This window comes from Betta splendens, chromosome 12 (genome assembly GCF_900634795.4).
Source record: "Betta splendens chromosome 12, fBetSpl5.4, whole genome shotgun sequence".
Classification (NCBI taxonomy): Eukaryota; Metazoa; Chordata; class Actinopteri; order Anabantiformes; family Osphronemidae; genus Betta; species Betta splendens.
Genome location: NC_040892.2, coordinates 422,195 through 443,169, shown reverse-complemented (window position 1 = coordinate 443,169; position 20,975 = coordinate 422,195). Strand labels below are relative to the sequence as shown.

General features: G+C 47.3%; 3 protein-coding genes across 6 annotated transcripts; 1 reads left to right on the top strand and 2 right to left on the bottom strand.

Annotated features, from left to right (window-relative positions):
- Positions 1–96: 96 nt before the first annotated feature.
- On the bottom strand, positions 97–14,919 carry ppp3ccb (protein phosphatase 3, catalytic subunit, gamma isozyme, b). 4 transcript variants are annotated; one of them, XM_041073058.1, is made up of 14 exons: positions 14,785–14,919; positions 7,344–7,541; positions 7,073–7,197; positions 6,020–6,131; positions 5,791–5,936; positions 5,501–5,640; positions 4,683–4,760; positions 4,456–4,550; positions 4,215–4,340; positions 4,064–4,141; positions 2,955–3,039; positions 2,548–2,645; positions 2,066–2,092; positions 97–1,497 (listed from the first exon to the last, which is right to left on the bottom strand). In XM_041073058.1, the coding sequence occupies exons 2-14, from the start codon at positions 7,369–7,371 to the stop codon at positions 1,313–1,315; spliced, it is 1,323 nt and encodes a 440-aa protein (XP_040928992.1). In that variant the 5' UTR covers positions 7,372–7,541; positions 14,785–14,919; the 3' UTR covers positions 97–1,312. The 4 variants fall into 4 exon arrangements, with proteins under 4 accessions (XP_040928992.1, XP_029024212.1, XP_029024211.1 ...); XM_029168379.3 differs by lacking the exon at positions 14,785–14,919 and adding an exon at positions 12,032–12,576 and having other exon boundaries at positions 97–1,488; XM_029168378.3 differs by lacking the exon at positions 14,785–14,919 and adding an exon at positions 12,032–12,574.
- Positions 12,571–14,517, top strand: LOC114867390 (myosin light chain 5-like). The gene is given in 6 exon segments (XM_055513640.1): positions 12,571–12,710; positions 13,576–13,776; positions 13,857–13,941; positions 14,005–14,074; positions 14,219–14,267; positions 14,365–14,517. Coding segments are annotated over 4 exon segments (252 nt in total). The 5' UTR covers positions 12,571–12,710; positions 13,576–13,776; positions 13,857–13,907; the 3' UTR covers positions 14,464–14,517.
- hpse (heparanase) lies at positions 14,691–19,701 on the bottom strand. Its single transcript, XM_029168377.3, has 14 exons — positions 19,589–19,701; positions 19,405–19,516; positions 18,069–18,363; positions 17,449–17,573; positions 17,031–17,159; positions 16,787–16,960; positions 16,411–16,582; positions 16,095–16,142; positions 15,929–16,022; positions 15,753–15,859; positions 15,572–15,686; positions 15,280–15,395; positions 15,063–15,209; positions 14,691–14,986 (listed from the first exon to the last, which is right to left on the bottom strand). Exons 3-14 carry the CDS (start codon positions 18,287–18,289, stop codon positions 14,821–14,823), a joined length of 1,614 nt encoding a protein of 537 aa, XP_029024210.1. The 5' UTR covers positions 18,290–18,363; positions 19,405–19,516; positions 19,589–19,701; the 3' UTR covers positions 14,691–14,820.
- Between the last annotated feature and the right edge of the window lie 1,274 nt (positions 19,702–20,975).

The window sequence follows — 20,975 nt, the reverse complement described above, 5'->3', positions numbered from 1 at the left end:
CTTCAATGCCACTCGTGTCTCGCTGGATTAATGTGCACAAAGCAGCTCTTCCCACGCCGGCGTCCTTGGGCAGCATTCAACACACACAAGCACTGGGACTTTTCAGGTTTTATTTGAATGGAGTGAAACATCTACATAAATGAGAGGCCTCGCAATACATATAGTCCACAAAAAGTTGCCTTTTCCAATTGAACGTAAAGAAAAACAGAATCTTTTTATTCTAGTTTTAAAGCGCTTCTGTACATTCTGTGAGATATGTTGTTCAGACCCACCTCCCAAACACAAAGAGGGAAAGTTCACTCAACCCCCAGGTTCTCCTCAGCTCAGCTTCCTGTTCAGCACCAACCCAGTAACTGCAACTCTTGGAGACTCTGACTGTGATTTGTATCAGGATGATTGTTTTAGAAGCGACAACCTCCATCTAATAACGGCTCTTTAAATAAATCAGCTGATGTTTGATGCTCGGGTGAATCTGTTGAGCAACGCCGCTAACGTCAAAGCTCCTTTGACAGGCTAATATCTGCATTAGTCATAACATCTGTTGAGTGTGAAGGAGTTGTGTGACCTCTGACTTGCAGGTGGAACAGAGGAGAACTTTTCACGACGCTGCTATCCGACATGTTTTCAGCATTTAGCATTCTGGGTCCTGACAGAAACAACAGCTAAAGCCACAAAGCTGGAGACCCCACTTAAGGAAAAGAAAGAAAAGTCTTTGCTCGAGATCCGGAATTGTTGTCATGACCAGCTCAGGGTCAGAGTTGAATGACCTTGAGTTAAGAGTTTTCTTCTGGTCTCTGACTTTCATCATTTCTGCTGCATTAAAGCGTGATAACCCTCCGTCCTCAGCCCCCCCTCCTTTCTCACCCTGCTCTGGAACATTAAGCCTAAATCTATGTGCTGTAAAAAAACATCACACTGAAAAGAGGGAACAATTAAAATATACATATAATATAAATGTTGCTCCTCGGAGCTCAGTCACACTATCGTTGGCATAAGAAAGGGTGGATTTATGCAATTTGACCGTTTGTGTGTGGGCACGAACACAGCGTTTGAATGATGTCACTTCCTCCCTAACAACTTGGAATAAAGCAAAACAACAAACCGTTGCTTCGACCGCCAGCCTCCTGGTTACAAACTGGGCCGTGGCTGCTTCAGTGGAGTCCTGAACGCTTCTGATCTTTTCCTGCTCAGTCTTAAACTATGATACTTAGATGGTAAAATAAATTAAGCGGTGAGAGTCTCGCTCGGACTGAACTGCTTCAGTGAAGAAAGGAGGAGAAAGAAAAAGGAGGAGAGGCGATAAAGGGAGCGTCTAGGCCTGCGCGTTGGTGCCGTTCTTGTCCAGAGGCCCGGTGCTGGCCGGCAGGTTGTTCAGGCAGGGAGCGGCTTCCTGCTGCTTGCTGTCGCGGCGAGGAGGCATGCGCTCGTTGATCCGGTCCAGACCCCGAGCCTCCTCGAAGCTTTGGATCTTGTGCTGCGGGTTGAAGCCTTGAATGGCTGCGAAGAAACACAAGACTATGAACGTGTTGATAATTAGAGATTAATGCTATAAAAATGGATCAGTAACTGACGCAACCGGTTGGTTTAACCATTTAAATACTAAACACGTCAAAGCCGTTACAGTTTCTGTCTGTTCCATGCGTTAGAGTAAAAAACATTAGAAGGACGAGTTGAACAGGGTGAACTTACGTCAGATCAGGACACGGACAGCAGGGAGACAAAGAAACAGACGTTTAATAAAAAGGGCCACCAACATTTGAACGCATGTGATACGGTTTTATCGTCCCTTGTCCGATCAGCTGACTAACTCCAGCAGCTGGAGATGTTAACTCAGGCTCTGTACTTAAATGATGAAGTATAGCTGTCAATCGAAAAGCTGCTCTAAGTTGCTGTGAATCCTAAAGCGGAATTAAAACCTAACTTTAACAACACACAAAACATTTTATGATCCGACTTTACAGAATCAATATCGCCCTTTAAGCTAGAATCATTGCACAGAAACAGTGAAGAACAAGACAGACAGACAGACAGACAGACAGACAGACAGACAGACAGACAGACATACCTCGTGCCTCTTCTGCCTCTACGGTGGCTGTGTAAGCGTGAGTAGGAGAGCCATGCCCAAAACAATGGAGAGAGAGTGGGAACGTTATATATCAATGCATTCAGTCAGTCACTGTTAACATGTAGCCTTTCAATCATCAGAAACCCACCCCCATCTGTCATATGCTGATCCAAGGTTAGAGTCTTGGTTTGTTAGAAGTGTTCAGGCCATGCAGCCATTAAAGTCATTTACCTACAGACCTGGACCAAATACCACATACACAATTTAATGTCCAGGACGCCGTCGCTTGGCTGGAACGTGCTAATTTTCTGCTCATCATATATGTTCATGTTCTTTTATTAAGTGTCTCAAAGGACACTTAATTGTGGGTCTAACTTTAATAAGAACACATGATGAGGCCCGGTCTACACGGAGGCAGCACCGCTGGTTCTGTCCGTCTCAGCGAGTTAGTGTAGCTGAACCCGTGTTAGTGGTTCACTCACCGCTCTGCAGCGTCCGCCGGCCTCCGGACAGAACTCCCAGAGGCAGCGTTCCAGTCGGGGTCAGCCCCTTGAGCTGTAACACACTCTCGTTCTCCTCTCTGCCAACACAAAAACAACTTTTGAGAAACTTTGTCTTGATACCAGACTTTAGACTGTGGATTAAAGTCAACGTCATCAAGTGATTTCCTAATAACTGGCAGCAGCAGGGAGTCAGACCATCGCTGTGACAGCGTTCTGACGAGAACAGGACAAAGTGACACACTTGCAGCAGAGTAAGGAGGACAGTTGCATATCAGGGAGGAAGTCATTAGCCTTGTAATAAAGTGGAGCAGAACAAGAACACAAGTGAGGATCTGGTGGATGTGTGAAGGCTTTAATAGAGATGGACTAGATCTAAATCCACCCACCTGAGCACAGAGAAGACACGGGCCATCTTTCCAATGGCTCGGATCTTATTCCTGATCACCTCCTTTCTGACGGCCGGGGTTCCACCTGCAGAACAGACGCCAAGTTAGAATCATGTAGACATGCAGCCAAAGCCCAATGATGCCCCAGAACTGTAGCGGGCCCTCAGTTAACAGGGCTCACCGTTCAGTCAGCAGAGCTTTTTACAGTTAGATTCAGCACTTTTCTGCCACCAGGCGTCACTTTTGGATATTTTCCTTACAAACCAGTGACAAGGCCTCCAGCTGGTTTATCCAAGCAGAACCCAAACGGACGGGTTCTGTAAGGTTTGCCTTCGATGCTTTAATTGGTCGGGTCCGGCTTCACATTCACAGCCCTGAAGCTTTAACCCACCAAACTCACCTGCTTGTTTCTACTTGTGTTAAAATTTCACACTGCGTCTGATTTTAAGCAGTGACAGACTCTTTAGAGGAAGGAGTCCTGTTGCTGTGACCAGGACTCTGTTCTGGCTCTCGGCTTTGCTCTCTGAAGAAACACAGCACAAGTGTTGGCGCCGGCTCACAGCAGGAACGCCTTTTTCAGGGTTTCACTTCCTCTTTCGGCTGCGATCGGCCCGATTAGTTATATTCTGTGGTGATGGCTCTCGACACAAACACAGTGAAGGCAGCGTGTGGCTGGATGAAGCCACGTGGATCGCCTTGCTGCTGAAAGCAGCCCCAACAAACACATCACTTCCTGCTCTGACCTTCCAGACCAGCACTCTCCTCTTCTTACTCGGGTTGATGGATCCTCACGCTGTTGTTGGTATTTCAGTCGTGAAACTAAAACATTTTAATGTCTGTGCTACAGTAGAATCCACAACAATAGAGAGAGAACATCACTGGATGGAGAAGCTGCTGTTCAATCATCAGTTTGTGTAGTTCTTGCTCACGAGGGAAGCACAGACGCATTAAACATGAGCTGTGGAAGCTGTAGACCCAAAAGGGTCTAAATTCTGTTTAACTATTAAAGGATGCAGCTGATGTAACCTCTTAACGCTGACGTGTGAAAGCGCGCGCAGCCTTTCATCCAGCTGGACTGAAGGATCCAGTGAAGGTCTTTAGCGTCTTACCCTCACACGTGTCGTCTCCTTCGGACATGAGCTCGTCATCGGAGCAGATGTTCAGCACGTTCACCAACATCTCGGTCACTGTGAACAGAAGAAGAGTCGCTGTGAGCTGGTGTGCGGGTGACAACAGAAGACTGCCTCTGACAGAGCTCACCTTTCTCTCCAACGAAAGGCAGAGACCAGGTGAAGACGTCCATGAAGTTAGGCAGCCAGTAGGGGTGAGGGGAGCAGTTGAACTGACGGATGTTCATCACATTATTCTCATATTTTAGCACCGCCGCTGACGACAGAACACAACACACACGTTAACATTTCCACTTCACCATGCTCTGCTGTTGCCAGGGCTTCCTGGTCTCCAGCGTGTTGCCATGGTTTCGGTCCTTCAGCTCTCTTACCTTTGTTATTGTACACGTCCAGGTAGTTGGGCGCTGAGAAGATGGTAATTAAAGAAGGGAAGCCTGTCGTCTGGCTCTTCCTGTACATTCGATAGCTGATGAAAATGCATTAGAGACTTCACAGAGGAACCAGAGGAGACATTAAACGCTGTTTGTATCTTCTACATTACTTAACATGGCTGCATCTGGTATAAGGCAGCTTGTGATGGTAGAAGACCAGGACTCACCCGGCATCCTGGGCTTCATGAGCTCGTATCACTGACAACAGGTTGTTGTTCATCAAGAAGTCACAGACTGCCGGATAGCTGGAAACAGAGCAGAGGGTGAAAGAGCAGCTTGGACGCTGGAGCATCAGGAGCCTGTATCTCCACCAAAAGCTGATACCGAAGGTGTCAACATCAGACTCGACTTTAGATCATAATGTAAACACTAGCCTCTGATTCATAATATGACAACTGATTCATTTCTAATCACAGAAAACACCAAACTGTTCTCAAATCAATAGAAACACGGACTGGACCCAGACCTACAGAACCTCATCTAGGCTCGAGGTGAGAACTAAACATTTTTTTATTTAACTTTATTGATCGCACATTGGGGAACGTAACCTTGCTGCCTTTGACCCATCCCCTGGGGGATGTGAAGTGTCTTGCTCAAGGACACACTTTGTGCCAGAAGGGGGGCTTGAACCAGGCTGATGCTCTACCTACAGAGCTATTTATTTAAACATGGAACTAACACATCAGACAGAGAAGCTGATTGGAGCCAGATGCTGGACGGTTTCAGGTTTGTGTCCCAACAGAACTAATCATGATTGAAGTGCATAATCACCAACAGACCCATTAGAATCATTAGAGGATATTTGTGGGATTAATAATGAATCACTAAGGATCCCGTTTAGATCGCTCTGACTGAGTGCACAATGCTTATAGTTAGAGTTGGTGTTCCATGGATTTGAGCAGCCGTCACTTATCCACAGATCAGTCGATTGTTAGAGAGGAGCTCTAATCAGCTCAGACCCACAGGCCTGGTCGGCGAATTCTACCTGTAGAAATACGAGCAGCCCCTCACGCTGTTGTGGCAGAAGTGTTCCTGGGTCTTTTCTGCACCATAATCCTCACCAGGGTCGGACCACAGCAGGTCACACATAGGTCCAAACGCAGGAGGCTCCTTAAAGCGGTCCAGCTGCAACCAAACAGAAAGGGCGGGTGACCCGACAACCACACGTGAACAGGATCAGCTTCAACACATTATTATTTCTATGTTTAATTCATTTGAGCTGAGACTGGATTTGACCAACTGGTGCAGTCTGGGTCAGGAACCAGATCCGGTTACCTTTCGTATGTCGTCCAGGCAGGTGATTTCAGGGCTCAGGCCTCCGTGCACACAGAGGAACTGCTGGTTGAGCAGCGCAGCCAGTGGCAGGCAGTCAAACGCGTCCATGCAGGCGTCATACACACGCTCCGAGTACTTTATTTTACCTGGAGCACAAACACGGGCCACTTTGAAGGAAGCAGGGGGAGAAGCAGACGTTGACAGAGCAGCTCTGAGCCTCCACACTTACACTCCTGTTTGAAGGTGAAATACTCTGTCAGGTGCCGGCACTCGTGGTTGCCTCTGAGGAGGAAGAGGGTGTTGGGGTAGTTGATCTTCAACGCCCACAGATAGAGCACACACTGAGGTGGGAAACACACAGAGATGAGAGCTTTACTGAACCGGGTCGTCCCGTGCTGCCCTGTGTATTAACAAATGGTCGGTTCATTCAGGACTCTCGGTTCTGTTAGGAGCAGAGCTGAACACGGATTGGATCCGACAGACTGTGTTTCTCTGCTGCATTAATCTGTCGTTTGATTTTCCTATTTTCAGACACTTAAGCCTGGCATCAGGCGTTCTATGAAGTAGGCCAGCAGCGGCATGAAGGGCTCAGAATAAGATTGTTTACAGCTCCAACTCCAATTAGACCAAAGCTACTGGTTCCACTGAGTTGGTTTAATCATCTCTGCACAAAAGCCTCCATCTTCTCAGTGTAGCTCTGGTGATACTATTATTATTATTATTATTATTATTATTATTATTATTATTATTATTATTATTATTATTATTATTATTATTATTATTATTATTATTATTATTATTATCATTATTACTACTACTAAAACTATTAAGGATTTCATATTGTTTATGAAACTACAAATTTAAAAGATCCTAGAGTAGCAGCTGCTGCAGATGTTACTGAGTGATTAAGGCTATATGATTCCTCCAGCTCAATAAAACCTCTGCGTCAAACCTGCTCCTGTGTACGTCTCAAACAGGTGAAGGCGCGGCCCAGGCTGAGCTGTACAGAATAGCTTCAGGATGTTCACTGGGCCCAACGAGGAAGCACAGCAGCAGCCAGTTAAACCAGCAAACCGTCCAGCACTGCACTGAGTGGTGGGGAACACTCAGCGCTTTCCTCAGATCAGCTGCAAGGCCTGTCAGTGCATGTAGGCATCTGAGTGGGGCATGAGCAGGCAGCGCCCTTCACTACGACTATTTAAAGACGCTCAGGGACGAGGCTGAGCAACAGGCCTCCGCTCCAAATGTCACATGAAATGGCAGGAACGCTGGGAACGCCCACCTCGATGCTGAAGTAGCCTCGGTCCACGTAGTCCCCGAGGAACAAGTAGCGGGTGTTGCTAGGGGATCCGCCCACCTCAAAAAGCTTCATCAGGTCAAAGAACTGCCCATGGACGTCGCCGCACACTGCACACACAAAACAAACTGGGTCAGATTCAAACAGACCGGTCCTGATCCGACTGCTCTGAAGGTCTGTGATCATGGTGAGAGAGGTACAAGGGATGGGGAAGGGTGGACACCATGAGGTGGATCAGCTGAGGCTGCAGTCTCACCTGTGATGGGGGCTTCCACTTCCAGCATGCACTTTTCCTGGCGGAGGATGCTGGCTCCCTCATTGATGATTCGCAGGGCGGCCTCCTCCTCCAGCCGGCCCTCCTTCACCAGATGGGCCTTCAGCACGTCCACCGTGGGCCTGCCGTCCCTGTACAGGTCTTTGACCGACAGGCGCACACCGGGAGGATATGGCACCGCTGCAGGCGGACGGGAAGCAGACAGCTGGGTGAGATGAGCAGCACACACAAGAACGAGTGACAAGCACAAATCCAGGACCTGGTCCTGGTCCAGTGTGAGTCCGAACACAGGAGGTAAATAATGATCGGAGCAGTGATGCTCATGTTCGGGTCTCGGCGCCTCATTTAAACTGATTATTAAGGATTTTGTCTCTTCATCTTAGGTGAGCCCTGCTGCCACAGAGTTCATGTAATAGATTTGGACCTTCACTGATTCAGTCCTGATTTCAGAACCTATGGTGTTTCACCACAATAGGCAGGTATTTATAGAAGGACTAAAAACTTTTAGACTCTATCCAGAACCTTTGCAGCTCTTTATCTACTATGATCATAGACAACCGTCTGCTTTAACGTGCAGCACAAACAGGTATGACCGGTAGCAACAGTTCAGGATCACGTGCATGTGCCGACCCATTTAAGTAACGATGTCAGCGCCGCCCTTGTCCTCTGGCACAGAACTCACTCCGTCTGCAGGTGAGCGTCCATGTAACCAACCGGGCCCCAGCGCCACCGTTACCTCCTGGCAGTGACAGCTAGTCAACTGCAACCAAATCCACCATGACGACATGCCGAGGCTCGAGACCGAGTGAGACAATGGATCAGAGTCTGGCAGCGCACCAGCCCCTGGAGGAAATACCAAAGCCCTCACTTCTGGAAAACACCTTCATTTCACACAGACCATGAACTGAAGGAAGAGCGAAGAGCCTCAACCAGAAACACCAACATTACAGACCTGTTAACAATAGTAAGAGTGAAACTGTGATCTTTAATAAGAAGTCGGCATCACATTTACCAACACGTTGCTGCTGTGAGGCAATGAACACATGAAGCACCGGCTCAGGGAGTCCTTTAGGTCCTAATGACTTTTGAACGACGCACGCACGCACCTCCATTATGCTTGCTTACATGAAACACCTACTATTATTAATAACTAGCAGGAAACCGTAGTGTGACCCGGACTGCAGCCCCACAGGCTGACAAACACTCTGCTCTGGGTTTCGTACATAGGCACAACATCCAGAGGTTAATTCACAGCATGAGGGTGAGCATGTTTTCTGTTCTGTCTCCATTTGTGTGAAACCAGTGATGACGGCGTCAGGGAGGGACCTTAACCAAACATCTACAAGTCACAGCCTCTTTATCGTTTTACATTTTATTCATATTGTGCATCAACACACACCCTCCCTCGCGCTCCGGCCCAGTGGTCTAGTTTCATTTGCAATTCTGGAACCAAACCAGGTCGCACACATTCAGCCAATCGTGCTGCGGCTCCTGAACTGGTTCATCACCAAACAGATTCTGATCAGAACAGATCATCTTCGCAATAACCTGAAATTCGATATCGTAGTGAGAAGGACAGCCGCAGTAAGGAGGAGGTGTTGGAAGCTGTATTCAAATATTTAGCGACATGGATACGGAGATAAACCTTTGATTCTAGCTGCACTAACACAAACGGCAGTAGACAGTTCATCCTGTCAGATTACAGCCACGTTCTGACACGATACCTGGCTGCTCAGCTGATCATGACCTGTGCTGTTACAACACTGGCCGATAACCACTATGATACGCAAAGATGTGAAATAGAGTCAGAGAAGGGTGATGTTGAGCTGCTTATCTAAAAATGGGGAAAAGACAGCTATATATGAACTAACTCCACCTTTTCCTTGCCTTTCGGGACAATGGTGCTGACTCTACGACTTCACAGTGTCGTGTCTATTTCAACATGGTGCCACTCAGTCGATTGTATAAAACCTGTGCTGCTGGACGGGAACTTGTCCCTGTGGTTAGCAGCCAGTCAAATATAAGCAAAACACCGATGAGGGAAGCGGCTCATGTTGTGTTTCCGGTTCTGAGTGTGTCTCAGTGTCTGAATGGTTTGGGCCAGCACATGACATCACTACAGTCTATGTTTGAGGAGGCTGAGGTTAGACGTGTGGCTAAACTGGGAAGTAGAAAACAGATTGTAAGACTGCACTGCTCTGCTGCAAAGTGTGAATTTTTTAGGGCCAATGCTGATGTTGAAAGACAGCGACAATTTGTTTCCTTGCGTATCAAAGCGAGGGTATCAACTCAGATTCTGGAGCCGCTGGCTGCTCTAAAAGGTCCGAAAGATCATAAATAAACACCCAGAAGACACTTCCTGTTCTTCTAAACCCTTCTCTACAACTCACAAGGTGGTAAAGTACAGACTGTACTGAATGATAACAAGCTCCCTGTCAGCCCCACGTTCTGTAGAGGGTGGTTGAAGCAGTGACAGCCGACATTCCCCCCAAAAATACTGAACTTTAGAAAACGGGTCAAACATCTTTATGATTCAGGAGACTAAGGGTTTTTTTTCCATTCACGTGGTTGCAGAAGTCTTTCCAGCAGATGAGAAGAGATCAGACGGGCGATGTACATCATTTTAACAACGAGATGAAAAATCAATGATTGAGCTGCTGGATGCGAGCGGAGCAGCACCTGTACAGAGTTCTGTCCTACGGCTCCATCAATCATGAATGAGGACAGAATCATTACACATGCCAGCAACGCAAACGGGCAGACTGATTCGATTACCATCGGTAACTAAGCCAAAAGGCTGGAGCGGACTGAGCAGATCTATCAGCACAAACCAGGACACAAAGACATCGACAGCCAGCAAGGATCTGCTGTCACCGCCAGGAGGACGACCAGGATCAGAGGAGTCTGGCTGGGTTTACAGGAGAGCTGCTGCACGACGTCTCAGGTTGTATTCCTCACAGGCTTCTGTAGAAGTAGAAGTGAAACACTTTCCAGGCTCAAGCTGCTCAAAAATAAGGAAAAAGATGCTTCAAAGAGTTAAGTTCAGGTTGGGACAGGCTGACACTGATCTACTGCTACATAGCATAGAAATCTGACAGAACTGGTCTTAGTCTTCACGCTGAGCAGCAGCTTCCACCTACCAGTCGTCCTAAACCACAGCTAAGTGGTGCTAAACCATTGTTTCCTGGTCCACAGCGCTAACATTCGTCAGTACAGACTACAGAACTAATCAGAAAGAATCGGGGGGGGGGTGATCAGTATTAGGTTCTCCACAGAACGCCACCGGAGATCCTTCCTACCGGTGCCATCAGCCTGTACAACTCCTCCTCTCTGGAAGAGTCACAGCATCTTCATCTGGGCAATAACACGTATAATGAAACTTTAGCTGGTAATTAGATGTGAGTGTGTGTAGATGTGTTAGCATTCTTATTTTATTCTCCCTACCTTCTTGTGTGTACCTCCATCTGTGACAGCGATTAAAGTGTGCAAAATAATTTCCCTCTGGGATTAATAAAGTTTTTTAAATTTTGAATCGTAAAATCTTGAATTACAGGCCTGTAAATCGAACAACGTCTCAAAGTTACCAACAGGATCAGGGACAAACTGCTGATTCACCAGGTCTGATCGGGGCTAAAAGCAGATCTAATGAAGTGACTTTGGCTGAAAGACACAAATCACTTTATACTGACTCTGACACACAGACCCATCAGCTGTTCTGGAGGGAAACTTAGCTACAGCTGATGTAAGACAAGGTCCTTCTCCCCAAAAGCGGCTGCAGTAAAGACACACACACACACACACACACACACACACACACACACACACACACACACACACACACACACACACACACACACACCCTACAGTCAATCACTAACACTGCAGCTCGCAGACACACCCAAAACCTCAGTAAACCCTTGGAAGCCAAAATGCTTCTCATAGTTACATTTTCTTTAACTAACTAAATAACCGAACGGGTCTTGACACAATGAATCATGCTGGACAATAAGCGCTGATGCTCAAATATTGGGGGCACCTCAACTTGGTCCATGTCAGTGTTTCCCGTCCAGAGTAAATGGGCCGCACAGGACCGGACCGAACCTCACACACTGGATGAGCAGCGCGGCGGCCACACCAAGTCACATAATCAGTCATTTAACCGACAGCGTTATATTCTTTCAGCCTCCAGTAGCAACAGGATAAAAGTGTCTCAGAACGTGTCCTCCGTCTTTAAAAAGTCATTTTAAACGGACAGATGGGAGGTCGTAACCCACCTCCTGTGTTCAATCACCAAGCGCTGAAGTGCTGCGTTCGCACGCACCACCACAACCACTCCAACACGACAAGAGCAGAACATTTTTATTAAATATGACTGAAACAGACTCCAGGGGTCCCGGTGGATCCGAACCTCATGAGTCCGTTGGCAGTTCGACACCTGGTTCTCCGCACGGCTAAGCTACACAGCTAAACCTTTTCCGTCTCTGGGTTCATTCACCAGAACGACCCGGCGAACTCCAACGGCTCCGCGAGGAAATCAGCCCCGAGTACTTTAGGCGTTAACGCGGCAGCGCTGTCAGGTAGCGGCGCGCTAGCAGGCTAGCTTTACAGCCGCCACCGATAACTTCCTGCAGCCGACCACACGCTGGTTGAACTAAATGAACGCGGCTCACCTTTAATAGGTCGCTCGGTAGTGGACACTTTGTTCTGCTCCTTCGTCGACATGTTCCGTCCTACTGGTCTGCGGCTCGAAAATTTAGATAAACACCGAACCGAACTTGCAGGATTCCAGACCAGCCAGCTAGCTAGCTAGCAAGAGACAGCTAGCCGCGCTAGCTAGTCGCGGGTAGACTGCGGTGGCGGCAGCGCTCGGGTCCGCGCAGGGCAGACGAGCCGGGCCGGGCCGCGCCGGGCCGGGCCGGGGCTAAACCTGGCGGGGGAGGGAGGAGGGAGGGGGCTCCGCAGCCGACTAACTACAGTTTTCTTTCCGTGCTCTGCGCTGCAGTGGTGCCCAGCCGCTGTCAGGGAGTGTGGGGTGGATGGGTACAGGAAACGGCCCGGGCACCGCCGATCACTGTCCGCGGGAGCAGCGAGCAGAGCGTCGGCTCATACCAGCTGTGTCCCGTCCTATCGGAGCCGCTGCATCGGTTACAGGCCGCTGGACTTTCGCTCCGCTCAGTCGTGATCCGATGTGTCGCCCAGACCTCTGTCGGATTACAATAATCCGCCGCAAGCGGATTTCCTACAACATGGCTCAACGACGGGGATTGTGGGTAATGGAGTATAAACGATACTAATGCGATGCGTTCATGGTTCGCTGAGCCCATATATAAATACATATATAAATCAAAGGTATCAGTATATCTTTATAGTCCAATAAAAGTACAGTTTTGAGTGGTGTAAATGTTAATATAATAATACTTTTAGCAAAGGGTAACACCCGCTGTAGAGGTTGAAGAGACGTCTCTGGTATTCTGTATACTATGACTATTATTGTAGAGCTTGTATTATCTGGTTACTATTGATTTCCAAATCTTTCTTTCCTAATGAAGTGACTGTGAGGCTGGTCGGCTGCTCGTCTTCAGTGTGAATCTCTGTAAATAAAAGCACTTTAAAAGGTTTGGACCAGCAGCAGCAATTGTTAAGCCTCCAGAGAAGCTAACTTTTACCAAACGTCTTGTCCATGTAAGGGGAACTTTGTGAGGGAAGGGTTCCCTGAAGACCCATATCCATCTAGACCATCATCACAGTCCGTCTGTGCCAAGGCAGCTGCAGTATTCAATCTGCCTCCTCCCAAAGCAGGGTTTCAGGTCGGAACATTTGGGGCTGAACTATTTGGGATTTTATTAAATTTAGGTGCCAGAACGAAAGAAAAGTTTTAGCTACTGAAAGAACCAATGTTAATTTATGAGTAAATATAGTAATATATTTTTAAAATGTCAGACAGTGCCTTCTACATAGGTATAATGAAATATTAATACAATAAATCGGCATCTGATAATATTTGATTTCAAGCCACGTAGGCATTTGATAGAAAATAAAAGACGTGTTGGTCAGAAAACAAGCCCTTGTTCTGCTCCTTCATTAGGCGAGCAGAGAAAAAGAGAAAAAGGAAGGAGGCGCCAAACGAGCGCAGAGAGCCTCGTCTAACGTCTTCTCCATGTTCGCACAGAATCCAGTTAATCCAGTAATCACAGCCCGTCTCGCTCTGTTTCAGGCTTTCACACTGTTCAACCAGAACCGGGACGGATTCATCGACAAAGAAGTCCGAGCTAACATCACAGGCCAGGAAGTAACAAAGTCCATGTACTCAGTACTGTCAGTAAAATCTGACCTTTGACCAGAATCACTGAAGTTTCATCACAGCTCATAAAGTCACTTTGTTCACTACAACCAGTACCTTTGTTTTCAGAACCAGGTGTTTACAGATTCTACCCAGAACAGATTATACTGTATGAGTGATATGTGCCACAGTAACGTTCTGCTCGTTTCCACAAGTAAACTTAGTGTGAAGGACACGTTGAAGGTGAAGGTCCCATCAACTTCACCATGTTCCTCAACCTGTTTGGAGAAAAGCTGCACGGTGAGAAGGTGCATGCTGAGTAGTGTAGTCCTCTGAACATCACGTCTGCTTGCCATTCTCCAGGATCCAGGACCCTGGGCCATGGACGCCTAAGATACTGGAACCTGGATTATAACCTTGTGCACATGCGCAGGTACGGACCCTAAAGACGCCATCCTGAACACTTTCAGAATGTTTGATGCCGACGCCAAAGGCTTTATCCACAAACATGAGTACGTCAGGAGTCGTTCCTCAGACACGTCTCTCAGACGGGGACTGGTGTTTTCTGTTGCTGTAGGTTAAAGACGTTACTGGTGACACAAGCCGACAAGTTCACATCTAAAGAGGTAAACAATTGTCTTTTTTAACCACAAACTTGTTGCATTGTGAAGTTCTGAAAGTTCAGTTTGACATTTACAGTAACTGGTGTGTGACCTTCTGCAGGTGAAGTTCCAGTCATGAAAAATCAACGCTGCAGAAAACCTGGATTATAAGTTTCTGTGTTACATTATCACCCACAGGGAAGAACATGAAGAGCAGTGAATGTGCTGAGAATGTTGTGGTTGTGATGCATTAAAGTTCCTGCTCAAAGCTGAACCTGACCCGGACTCTGCTTTCTAACCAAACACAGAGACTCATTAGACGGTTCCACTGCACTCAGAGCTGTTCTAGTCTGGAGCTGCACACAATGACCGGAACACCCAGTTCTGACCCAATGCTCGGTACCAACAGACCTACTGTCACGTGGAAACGTTGAATTTAATTATACGTTTAGTATTAGAAGCGTTTAATAGTTTATCAAACCAAAACAAAAGAAGAACTGACATAAGCATCAACAAAAATTCCCTTTAGCAGGAAACCAACCTCTTCCGTCTTCAGTTAGTTTGGGCCTGATCGTGTTCAGCGGTTCCGACAGGCAGCAGCTCCAGCCTCTCTGAAGACAAAGAAGGCCAGCGAGTAGGCAGGAAGGCTGAGCCGCTGGGCCGGAGGAAGGGCGGCTCCTCTCAGAACGGGAAGGTGGCGGTCATCCAGCATCTTCAGCAGCTGCCCATTCAGCGCCACCGACCTTCAGCAAAGCACAACAAGGTCAGACATCGCCATGATGACCAGGACCGCCACACAGACACGGAGGCGACCGGCACCTGGAGCAGAGCCCGGCCCGGCCCGGCGGCTCCGATTGGAGGACAAACGCCTCCACGGCACTGGAAGAGATGGAGGCAGGAAGTTGGACCCACGCTGCTTCGCGGCCCAGGTTCAGGGACATCAGCGTGACGGCTCCTCGTCTGTAGCTGCACAGAGAAAGAAACGGGTCATGGCCCGCTCGGCGCCAGCAGGGCGGCCATGTGCAGGAAGCTGTACCTCCGGGGGTTGGAGCAGTGCAGGTACAGCCTCACTCTGCTGCTGTGCTCATGGGCTTTGATTCGCAAAACCTCTGGTCCAACCAGAGCCTTGTAGAGAACAGACAGCCAGTAATCCTGAAAGGACACGAAGCAAAGCTTAGACGCTCCGTCCAGAACCAGGTCTTCCCTGCCCTCAGCGGGCCTCTGGTCCCTGTTGGCTGCACTTAAATGATACAGGCCTTTTATGAAACAGCTGAACCACTGAAGATGTTCTGACCCAGTCTAGCAAACACATGTTCTAACAGTCTTACGGGCAGAGGATCCAGGTTTTCATCAATCATGTGGTAGCTCCCAGAACCAACCAGAACCTGCCTCATCACCACATCCAGACCCAGCTGGGCCCCAAGGCCCAACTTATCCAGCCACCTGCAAAAACAAGAAGCCTGTAGATTCTGGTTTGATCGGTGACCGACCAGCTTCCTCTCAACTTACATGAATCCTGCTACGAAGGTGTCGGACAGGCCAGCGGCACCGCCTCCACAGGCCGAGCTCGTCTCCCCCAGCCAGACGCTTTTACCCGGAGACGCCCGATTCACTTCCTGGTCATGGACAGAACCACTAAAGCACCTGGACCCACACCGAGCTCTGATGATTCTGCTGGACGTTACCTGAAAAACTCTGCTGGTCTCCACAGCCAGCGAATCCAGAACCTTTGGGTCTAGGAAGTCCTCCAGGGACGCAGTTCTTCCGTTTACATAGTAACTAGGACACAGAGGTGTGAGCCGGGCAGAACCTTCACAGGGACCTACTGTAAGCGCACAGACTGGGACTCACTGGTGCCAAGTGCAGGCGTTCACTGCGGCAGCGCCGCTCGACAGGAAGCTGAAGTTAGAGACAAAAGACACAACTACTCTGTCACCACCTGCGACCAACTACAACTGGATCACAGTAAAACACGCCAGAAACAGAGGACCTAACACGACTGTAGCTCAGTTATTCAAAAAACTATGAACTGAACAAAATAATCCAAGAAAAGAGGCTGAATTATTCCGTTGCTTTCAGTTGCAGCATCCACACACTGACACTTGGAGCAGATTGTTGGTTAAAATTATGGACAGAATCGTCTGATTGTGTATCACTGGGCTCTCACCCGGTCAGAACGTCCACCCTGTGGTCCCGCAGCTGACCCACGTCTGGCCCATACAGCCGAGCGTCCTGGTACAGCTTGGATTCTGACATCAGCTGTCTGAGGTGGGTGAAGTCTCGGCCCAGCTGTTCTCCATCCACTCGGATCCCGGCCTTCTTCTCAAAGCTGTTTGGTTCTGAGGACAAACGGGCCACAGAACAATCTGAGGCGGGTTCTGATGTTTCACTCCTGAGAAACTGACAAAAAACACACAGACAGTTTCCCAAGTACATAAAGTACATGATCAACTTCCTGTGTGACACATGAAGACAGAAGTAAAAGTTGAAACCAGAACCACAATGAACAAACACAAGACAAAGAAGGGTTCTGGTGCTGGTACCGTTCCCTAGCTCCCAGGACATCCTGTAGCGTCTGGATTCACAGTACTGCAGCAGCGAGCGGGCGTTGCTGTTGTCCCAGCTGTTGTCAGCTGTTCGGAGCAATGCATTCAGCCCAAAAACCAGGTCCAGCCCGGAACAGGAGGAGAAGGTGTTGAGCAGGTCGACCGTGGTCTCTGAACCGAAGAAGAAGGTCAGCGGCCCGGCTTCAACGCACACCGTAAACGCAAATGCTAACACACAGACCTGTGAAATTGAACGCTTTATACTTCCTCTGCAGATCCCCCGTTAGCAGAACCTCTTGTTGTCGGACCCAGGCCGTCTTCAGCTTCTCCTCCAGCCACGAGGGCAGCTCGCCTTCAGCACAGGATGGTTCTGCAGAGACAAGAGTGAGAGTGAGGAGACTGGTACCGGACTCTTCTGCACAGTACAGCACAGCAGCAGGATCGTGCAGTCAGACTGGCCGTTTCTACTGGGTTTGGTAGAACCATTATACTCCTTAATGACTGACAGCAAAAACAGAGTCTCATTGTTTCATGTGTGACGGCGTCTCTTTCAGCGTTTGTCTGTTGGTGTGACAGACCCGTGACCCGTCCAGGTGAACTCGACTTTGGCCCTCTGACTCCAGCACCGGTTCTGATTACAGCTGGATCATTGGAACTACCTGTAGCGATGCCGGGGTCCTGGTGAATCCTCCGAGGGGAGAACACCATGAAGTCCTGTCTGGTTCCACCAAACCTCAGAAAAGCTGGACTCAACGCTTTGGCCAAAGTCCGGATCTTCACAGAGCTACAGAAAACAAAGAGGAGCTGCTGATCTGAACCGAACCTTCAGGGCCCCAACGAAACTCTGATGATTGTTAAATCATTAAACCACTTTAAGAGCAGGGAAATCCATTCAACAGTTAATGACTCTGAATCTGAGTCGGCATTTTCTAACCTGGTTCTGATCAGTCAAACTCTTCTGCACTCGACTCTCTCATTTCTGATCTACTCTGAGAGGTTCTGTTTTCTGAACCTTGAAGGTTTTGACAGTGTTTCCACATGTACTCAGTTTTAACATTGTGCCAGCTGATTTTTGATTCTGTGCTAAATGTCCCGGTTCAGAACTGCTTCTGAACAAAACCAGCACCAAATCTCCGTCCACCAAACCCAGGATCAGATTATACTCGGTAATTTAATTCGGACCGCGCGGAAAATCGGGACTAAGCAGGACTAAGCCGCTTTAAGCGGGCCTTAGTTGCGGATCAGAACGAATAGGACCGAGCCGAACAGCGACTCCCACCTCAGCAGGTACATGAACGCCTCCTCCTGCGCCAGGCTCGCGTCCACAGTGACGGACAGGAAACGCGGTTCCACCCGGCGGACCGGCTCGGACAGATCCAAGTCTACGGACACGTCCGGCGAACCCGAGCAGTTTCGGATTCGGTTCGGGTCTGCTCCAGTGTAAACTGTGCCAGTCTGGAAGCACAGGACGCAGAGAACCAGCAGCGCGCCGTGTTCCATAGCTAGACTCACCGACTCCACTTCCTGCTCATCCGCCCGCTGTTTACATCAGCAGCATCACGTCCGGATCGGCCCTGAACACAACAGAAAACGCAGACGCTACAGGGGCGGACCGAGACTTTGCGGGACCCGGTCCACCCGAAACGGATCAATACAGTTGACTTATTTTACTTTAGTGTACTACAGTTTTCATCTTCCTCAGAATTCAGAATCAGAATTGCCTTTATTTGTGCATATTCATTCATAACTTATATATAAAGTCATTCTTAACAATGCTATAGTTCTATTGCTGGTCTGTAGATAATGAACCCATTTGCTGCTTTTACTTGTAACGTGTCAGCCTAAACTGTAGTTTGCTGTAGGTTTGTTTCCCCAGGGACCAAAGTAAGGTTTTAGTTTCTATCTTGTGGTTGATGAAGTGAACAATATGAACATAAAGTGCAATTCATCAATCAGACATAATAACGTTTATGCTGGAAAAACAATGATGATTGTGTGAACTGGGGTGTGTTCCAGAAAGCAGGTTTGATTAACCTTCTGCTAAACCCTGAACTCTGTGTTGATTAACCCAGAACCTGCTTACCCTGAGTATGTCGGTTCCAAAACACCTGATAGGAGTTAGTTTAATCTAAGTTAACGCACATGCATGGCGTATATATAAAGACATTGTCAATGGATCGCCGAATTCACGAGTCACCATGGAAAAAAACGATACAAAACGGGCAGCATATTTTACAGAGGCAAAGTTGGAGGTCCTAATGCTGGCGTACCAGGAGTTTAAGCCAACAATTAACAAAAAAAGTAATACAGCTGCATCAGCAAAGGAACGGGAATTGGCTTGGCAAAAAATAACTGACAGAGTAAATGCGTGAGTTCATTTATTAATAACATAATGTTGCCCTCTCCTTCTTTATTGTAATGGCAAATTAAACATAACTTCCACATCGTTTGTACTATCATTTTCACAAGATTAAAATAATATTGGATAATAATTTTCTTGTTTAATAAGTTGTAATCCTTCTGGAGCAAGAAGAACTCATCACTAATGATGACTAATGATTGAAATGTGTAAAACAATACAGTAAAAACATGAACCTGTGTAAATTACAACATACCTTGTTCAAACGTGTGGCAGAGTGATGATTCCCTAAAGATTCTGGAATCATGTACTGACCCTGGCCATTTTGCTTCCACATTTGTGATGAGATGGGTTGCATCACATATTACCTAGTTAGTAGAAACAGTAATGAGTTTAGTGGTCTGTACATAAAAAGATTCTGGATAGGAAATAATAGTTACCTGCACATTGATACTATGAAATGACTTCCTATTAACATAGTCTCCTTCATTGACTGAAGGAGCTTCAATAGGAATCTGGGTGCTATCGATGCACCCAATCACGTTTGGAAACCCTGAAATGGAAAGCAATAAAGTAATACGGAAAGTGTGCGTGTGTGCAGTACGTCCGAGGTGTACGTATTAAAATATGTGCCATAGATGATCATAGAAGGGACAAACCTGCCACTCTGTGGAATTCATCTTTAATGACACGCAGAGGTTTGTGGCCAGGGAACTGTACAAAAGTGTGCAGGAACCGTTTCAGTGCCAGACACACGGTACGAACGGCTCTACACAACGCTGCCTTTCCCACATGCTCTGCATCGCCCAAATTATATAAAAATGTCCTGATGCAAAAAAACAAAGAGCTACGCACAGAATGCTTTCTGTGGTAAGTGCAGACCCGCGGTTTGTTATGCTCGAAATGAAAGGTTTCAAAAGGTTCGTTAAATAAATTAACAATTCTTTAGAGAAACGATAACGCTCCTTCAAATAATCATCAGGATATGACAAAACATCGATACGTGGCTTTATGACCCTCTCACGGTGGAAATAAATATAATAAGCTGCGCCTCCACGTCCACAGACTCGTCGTCAAACGGCCACGCCCTGCTCACTGACCTCCGGAACGAACTTACCCCGAAACATGTTCAGAGAGTAAGTTGCTATGGTTACATACATACCCTGAAAGTTACCTTCGTTTTTGGAACCGAAAGCTGAGGTAAATCACTAACCTACCCTCAAACGTACCTGGGTATGTCACATAACCCGCTTTCTGGAACACACCCCTGGAGCCTGTGGACGAACACAACACCTGCTCTGAGGTCCGGGCACACAATACTCTGAAGGATCAGGACCTGAGACGTCTACGGGCGTGATCATAATAATTTATTAAATATGGGCTGTGAAATAGTTTTGTTTATATAATTTAATGACTAGGATCAGATTTGTGTTAGCTTGTAAGTATGGAATGTAAAAGAGTACGTATAAACAGTTTTTTCACATTTAACTAAATGTGAAAAAGTCTAATGTAAATGTTAAAATGTAATGTAATGTTAAATGTAAATATGAATATTAAATGTAAAAATAAATGTTAAATGTAAAAATAAAAGTAAATTAAAATGTTAAACTTAAATGTAAATATTATATATAAATGTAAATATTAAATGTAAATCTAAATCTTAAGTGTAAAAGTTAAACGTTGATGATGAGTGTAAAACTGAATATTAATGACATAGAATAAATAGACTCCACCCTCAAAAGCGCTTGTAATGCTGATCTCGGATCAGTGACGCGGACTCAAGCGCCTTAAACAGTGCGCGCAAACCCCGCCCACACTGGAAACCTT